General features: G+C 40.4%; 1 protein-coding gene across 1 annotated transcript; it reads left to right on the forward strand.

Annotated features, from left to right (window-relative positions):
* Positions 1-5,863: 5,863 nt before the first annotated feature.
* LOC124990215 (testis-expressed protein 38-like) lies at positions 5,864-6,478 on the forward strand. Its single transcript, XM_047559999.1, has one exon. It carries the CDS (start codon positions 5,864-5,866, stop codon positions 6,476-6,478), a length of 615 nt encoding a protein of 204 aa, XP_047415955.1.
* Positions 6,479-7,464: the final 986 nt, after the last annotated feature.

A 7,464-nucleotide genomic window follows, 5' to 3' on the forward strand; every position in this document is an offset into this window, starting at 1 on the left:
AAGATCTTTTCCCAGGAAGAAGAGGGTGATTATCACAGGTTAGCTGGGAGTCTCCACCTGCATAAGAAGACCACACCTCTTGCTCCTTCTACAGTCCATGCCATCTACCTCCCCTGTAAGCCCACCTCCTTTTTTAGCTTTATGTAAATTAAACTTTTTATCCCTCCTTTGAGTCCTAAACCATCTGTGACTTCTGTGACAGACATGTAACAAAATTCATTATATTTTCCCCCTTAATTTGTCTAATCTCAGTTTATTTCATAGACTGATCAAAATTTCAGGAGGAAAAGAGTAGCTTTAAAATTCTGCACAGCACCTTGGGAGCTTTCCTTAGCCATCCGAAAGCCAGTCCTTCAGAAGATAGTCCACTTTTGTGAATCCTCTCCCTACAATCTCATCAAGCACAGAAGATGAACTAACAGGAAAGAAGATTAGAGTTGACATCACATCCAGACCCCAGGCCAACTCTCTCAGGCTATTGTCTACTCTCTGGGCACGTTCACCTCCCCTAAAAATCATTTACTCTTCTTCTAAAAATTGCCTACACCCCCCCCCACACACACACACACATTTGCCTCTCCCCTAGGAAAAGAGTATATAAACCTCTAACTGTCTTTGGATTATTGGGTACCTCCTCTCCTGTGATGACCCCAGGCACCTAATAAATATGTGCAACTTTTCTCCTGTGAATCTGTCTACTGCCAGTCTATTTCTCAGAATGAGTTATCAAATTTCTAGAGGGAAAAGAGAAGGTTCTCTCTCTCCTTCAGAGAGAATATTGAGGATGAACTAGAAAAGAAAATAAACTGTAGGAACATGAATATAAAGGTCTCTATCAGATGGGAGAGAGTAACTATTTATCAAGGGCTTTATAGAGGGCATGCAGACAATAAGAAGAGTGAGATTTCTAGCCCAGTGTGGTGGTGCATGCCTGTAATCCCAGTTTCTTAGGAGGCTGAGGCAGGATGATTGCAAGTTCCAAGTCACCCTAGGCAACTTAGTGAGATCCTGTCTAAAAATAAAATAGCAGGGTTGGGCATGCAGTTTGGGGGTAGACGATCCCTAGATTTAATCCTTAGTACTGGAAAAAAGAAAAGCCTCCCAGTGTGTCCCCCCTATACTTCAGCTGTAAGATAGCACAGCACAGTAAAGAGCAGGTTACAGACCAGGCTTGCTCTGTAGAGGAGAGAAAAATGATGGGACCCTGGGCCTGTTAGGTAATTTGACTGGATTATAAATTAACTTGACATAAAACAGATTAGAAGGACAAAACCCATAATTATTTACACCTATGCACAACGAAGTACCACAAAACTTATGAGGCTCAAAGAGAGGCCGGATGGTTGAAGCTCATAGAGCATCGTGAGTTACAGAAAGGAGTAGAGAGTTCCAGGTTTCTGGGAGATGGTGGAGATAAATTAGGGGAGGTTGAGGGGAGGAAGTTAATGGTGAATAGAAGTTGTATTTATGAGCAAAGTTTCTCAAATAATAAAAGTTGTCTGGAAGCAGACAGCTACCTAGTGTAACTATCTATCTTACTAATGTAAGTTTTCTTCATAAATTTCTTTTTTTTATTTTTCAAATTTTATTGTGAAATAAATCATAGACTTACAGATAATATATGTGTGTGTGTACATATATATATATGCAATTTAAAGAAAAATATTTCTAAAATCTCTGATATCCCCATAGACATTACCAATTCTGTAATTCTGTAGGTGATGTCCCAATTACAGCCCCCTACATTTTGTGTTAATCGTTCTCTTCCTTTTTTATATATTTTACCACAGATTCATATCTTCCTAACAGTCTGTGTTCTTATTAATTCTGAACTTTGTAAAAGCATCTTCCATACTCTCGTGTCATTTGCTCTTTGCCACCTAAACATTCTGGTTTGTTGTCTATATGTATTGGCTAACTCCTTTAACAAAGGAAAGATTTTCAGAAATACTACTGTGTCTACAGAGTCTCAGAATAACTTACTCAAGTATACTTGGGAATGGCATAATCTGATCTCCTACAGTTGTTTTTTGGGGTGCTATGATCTGAGCTGCAAATAATGCTAGCTCTGTCACATATTATTTATATGATTCTGGGAAAAATTTTAGAGTCTATAATTCTTCATCTATTAAAACAGCAACAATAATATTAAGCAGGAGTGTTTTTGTAAAAATTAAATAGGATAAGATAAGTACTACCCAAACAACATCAAGTTACTCAGACTTGTGGGATCCATCACCCTTTCTTTTGGGCAAAGCATAATTTTCAAATGTTAAGAATAGGCCTCTATAATGGGGGTCAGGGTGTGGAGAGTGAGAGAAGAATGGGGGAACTTTAGATTATGTAGAAGGAAATGAAGGGGGTATGAAAAATGGTGGAATGAGACAGACATCATTACCCTATGTACATGTATGATTACACGAATGGTATGAATCTACATTATGCACAACCATAGAAATGAAATGATGTACCCCATTTGTGTACAATGAATCAAAAAGGAGTCTGTAAAAAATTAAAAAATAAATAAATAATTTTAAAAAAGAATAGGCCTCTTATGCATAGAATGTGCACATGTCAAAGAGCTGGGTGCTCTTTAATGAGGGAAGCAGCAGAATATAAGACTGCTTCAAAGAGTCCAGTAGAGACAAATATTTATAGTCAAAGAAAGTAACATGCTAAAATAAGGTAATTTAAATGACAGAACTGTTCACAGGGCAATAAAACTGTAACCTTTGGTGATTATCTTATCTATGGGTGGAAATATTTTTCTTTCCAGGGGATAAAAGATAATTGCATTGTGGTCAGATAAGAATCATTTCAACAAGTTAATATTCATCCTTCCAGAGTTGTAAAATCTAATCAATAGTAAATAGTGAGTCAAACACCCATGCATGCCTCCAGAGAATGAGCTAATCCTTGGGTGGGCCTGTTAGGTAGTGTTCCAGAATGACACAGGACATATGGTCCTCCTGTTGCCTATTTCCAAGTTGTTGATCTTTTTTCCTTAACACTCTAAAAGACAAACAGACCCAAGTTCCAATTCACAAAAGTTCCAGTTTCATTCCCCATTTTCAGAGGATTTGGCAGTCTTGGATTCTTTCTAGTCATCACTCCAATTATCTGCCTTGTAGATAATTAAGTCAATAGGACCAGACAATAGTCAGACATTAATCCACGTGTTGCAAAGAAGGTATTTTGAGAATGTGGTTAAGGTCTACAATCAGTTGACTGATTGTAAAACAATGTGAACAAATAAAAGTCCTGCGGTCTTACAGGTCTTGAGAAGAAAAGTAAGATTTCCCACAAGGAGAAGCAAATCTGCCTTAAGACAGATTTGCTCCTGTTGGCGAGTTTAGTCTGCTGGCCTTCACTGTAGATTTTGGACTTTCCAGCTCCCACCAACACCTAAGCCAATTTCTTGAAATCTTCTCTCTCTCTCTCTCTCTCTCTCTCTCTCTCTCTCTCACACACACACACACACACACACACACAAGTGCTCACGCACACACAAAGAAATACACACACATATCCTACTGACTGTTTCTTGGAGAACCCTGCCAAATGAGCTGTCTTTGCTGAATACTGAACACTTCCCCCAACCCTTGCCAGCCCTCTTGGTACCTGTGGCTGCCAAGTGCGTGCTGCATCAGGAGTAGCCATTACCACACTTCATTCGCCTAAGGCTGGGTTTGAAAGACGGTAAGATTAGAGCTAAGGCCCCTTGAGAAAGAAATTCTGCCTGTGGGGGTAGCTTCAGTCCATGGCAGGAGTTCCAGGCTGCTGTCCTGATGGCCTGGCCCTGTGGACTTCATATTGACTTACCCAGCCCCCACAATTGCACAAACCAACTCCTTGCAATAAATATTTTCATGTATACTTCCCACTAGTTCTGTTTGCTCTTGGTGAACACTTACTAATAAGGCAGAGTGAGGGATGGTGGCTGTGGTAATATTTGGTAAAGTAGTTTTTCTTTTCCTAATTAGTGTTAGGGTTCTCCAGAGAAAAAAAATCTATACTATCTATTCAGATTAACGAGAGGCTTTATTCTGGGAATGAGCTCATATGATTTAGTGAGAAGTCCTACTGTACATTGTATGCAAACTGGTGAACCAGGAAAGCTGATATTACAATTTAGTCCAAGCTGGATGACCTGAGAACCAGGGGAACTGATAGTGTGACCCCAGTTTGAGTCCAAAGTCCAGAGAACCAGGCTCTCTGATATCTGAGGCAGAAGCAGACACATTTCCCAGCTAAGGAAGAGAGAATTTGCCCTTCCTCTGCCTTTTTGTTGTACTCACATTCTCAGAAGATCGAATGATGCTTCCCACTTTGGTGAGGATGATCGTTACTTAGTCTACTGATTAAAATGAGAGTCTCTTTGGGAAACACCCTCACAGCACACTCTGAAATCACTTAGCCCAGTCAGGTTTGCACTTAAAATTAACCATCACACTTTTTATGAATAAAAACCCAGGCATGATACCTAATTGTATAATGAGCATCATTTAAATGGTAGCAGTTACTACTATCCTAATAACCAGGGAGAAACCACCTAATCTAGAATTCAGTTGGGTTTCAGTGGACTTCTGAACTCTAGTTATTTCTGCTGGAAAAGTGGTCCATATTTTATTGGTGAATGATGAACTAAGGGATAGTCCAGACCACTGCTATTATTCATTTTCCCTCTGACACAAGTCCAATATTATAATAAATTTTCCCCTGAAATAATATGTTTAGTTGAATAGGATCCCAGTGGGGGGAAACTATAGAACTTTCACATGGGCATCTGTCATTTACAATTGCTCCATCTTTCAAACGTCTCTTCACATTTTGGTATTTTTCACATGGTGTATTCTGCTTTCTCAAGGATAACTTGGCCTTTCCTCCTTGTATTTTCCAGTCTCCATTGCTGCCTTAGGACACACATGTGCTTTAGACCCCATTGGCCAAATTTACCAGAGCATGACTTGGTTTGAAATGAGTTGCACAAGGCTGGTCCTGAGGAGTGGCAGAGGCAGTGTGGATTTGGGATGGGATTGAAAAACAGCTCCCTTATCACAATTCTGCAGCTCTGGATTGTTCCTGGAAGTATGGTCTAGGACTCAATGCTTCAGCCCTCCCAATGATTCTGCAATTTATACAGTAGCTTATCATAAATTCCTTACTGTTCAAACTGATGAGAAGATTCTATTGTCAGTAACTAAGCATCTTGACTAAAACAAATGACTTGGGACAAGGGAGATGTTTTACACAGCTTTGCTGAATGGATTGCATATTTTAAAATTTAAATTTATTTTTAATTTAGATGTAAATTATGCCCATGAATTTTCAGACTATAAATAAGCATAAAGTGAATTGTAGGAGCCCAAGAAGGAGGTTTTGACCACTTGGTTCCCCTGAACAGTCTTCTTCCCTGACAACTTGGTCAGAAACTTCTTGAGGGCAGGTCTGCCCAATGTTGACTGTGCTCCCTGTCTAACTGCCCGCTGGAAAAGGTATCCAGAAATGGCTCCTTACCAACCAACAACATAAATATAAGCTCCTTAGGGTGTGAGTGCCCTTTCCTGGGGGCTGCTTTGTGACTTCACTATAAGAAGTTGGAAACAGATAATTCTGTGGTGGACCAGTATTTGATGGAAGACAACTATGCTCATGAAATGCTACCAGATGGAGTCCCTTCCTTTCATCAACTCAGACCCACTCCACAAGCACCCCCCTTGAAATTCCCAGTGCTCAGAACCCAGTGGCTTGTTCCTTAGGTAACAATGGGGCTTGGGCCCTCAGAAGACTCCCATTGGTGGACAGGTTAGTGGGTGAGTTCACTGTTTCCAGAGCCATAGACCTGATAACAGCACTCAGCATCATGGATTCCCAGAAGAAGGACTTTGGCCTTCCAGGCACATGGATCCTCCTGTACTTTGGAGTCATGGGGCTGTGTTCTGTGCTAACTGTCTGCTGCATGGTGTTTCTTCATTGGAGGAAGAAGGTGCGGCGGGAGAGGCGTGCCCAGCAGTGGGCGGAGGTGATGAAGGCTGCCAGCTTCACTTACTGTCCACACTTATATTGGATGAACAAGAAGCAGCTCTGTGGTTTGAATGCAGCTATCAGCATAGCCCCTCCTAAGGCCGTTACCAACTCTGATTTTAAAGTGGAGACTCTGGATTCAATGTGCGAGTCAGACACCTCTGAAGGCGAGGGTTATGCCTCCAAAGGAAGCAGCTCCCCCGCAGAGTCCCCTGTTCTGCATCAAACTGCTCTGGTGGTCCCAGAGCAGCCCCTATCTATTCGGATGCCACAGCGCTGGGTCAGATCCCCACTCCCCATTCCCACCTTTCAGGAGACCCATTACCCTACGCCTCTGCAACCTAGCTCCCCAGCTGAACCACTCTGCCTCCTACCCGTTGGACATCTGCCCTCAAAGGAACGTCCATTTCTATTCCCTTCCCATGCTGGACTATGGGGAGAACTGTTTCAATGAGAAGCCTTTTGCTTCACACCTTCAGCTTCCTCTCATGAAGGTGGGAGCTTTAGGGACGAGGACTATTAGTAGAAAATGGGAAATGAGAGCCCATTTGGATGTAATGTCATTAAAGATATTTGAAAAGTCAAAAAAAAAAACCTTTCCTTTTTAAAAAAATAAGCATTCAATGAAAAATAAGTCTCCTCTCATAATTCTCTAGTCTCATTCCCTAGAGATAATTTTTTTAAAGTTCAACTAAGTAATTTTTAATTGACAAATAATTCCATGTACTTTTAGGGAACAGTGTATCCATGTATACATTAGAGAATGATTCAATCAAACTAGTTAACGTCCATCACCACACCAATTTATCATTTGTGTGTGTGTGGCAAAAAAGTTAAAAATTTATTTTAGCCATGTTGATAGAGGTAATCATTCTTAAGCATCTCCTTGAAAATTTTGGTGATGTATTGTAAGGAAGTTGAAACTTTCTGGAGTGTCAATAATTGAGTATGCTAAAATAAACTGATAATAGGAGAAAAAACTTGCAAGTTTATTAATGCACACATGTGCCTGGGAGCCATATAAAATATGAAATTAAAAGAAGGGCCAGAGGGTTAAGGCTTAAATACTCTTTATAGAACAGAGGGGAATGGGGAGGTGTAGGCAATTTTAGAGGGGTAATGCATGATTTTTAGGGCAGATGAACAGGCTCAATTAACAGATAATGACCTTGGATACAGTTCCTCTGGGGTCTAGGTATGATGTTTGATTTTTAGACTCTTCCTCCATGAAATGAGTGTTCTTTCTTGGTAAATGAAGTTTCTATAAGAAGATTGAGGGGCTTTGTGCTCTTCTTTGGAGGATCTGGTCTTTAAGTAGATAAGGGAACTTCAGAAAAAAATTCATGGAGAATCTGCTGGTGTCCAAGTGCCTTTAATTTAAAATGACCAGCATGTCAAGGTGCCGTGTTTTAGGGCATCATTTTCTAAACTGTAATAGTA

The sequence above is a fragment of the Sciurus carolinensis genome, chromosome 1 (genome assembly GCF_902686445.1).
Source record: "Sciurus carolinensis chromosome 1, mSciCar1.2, whole genome shotgun sequence".
NCBI classification, from domain to species: domain Eukaryota; kingdom Metazoa; phylum Chordata; class Mammalia; order Rodentia; family Sciuridae; genus Sciurus; species Sciurus carolinensis.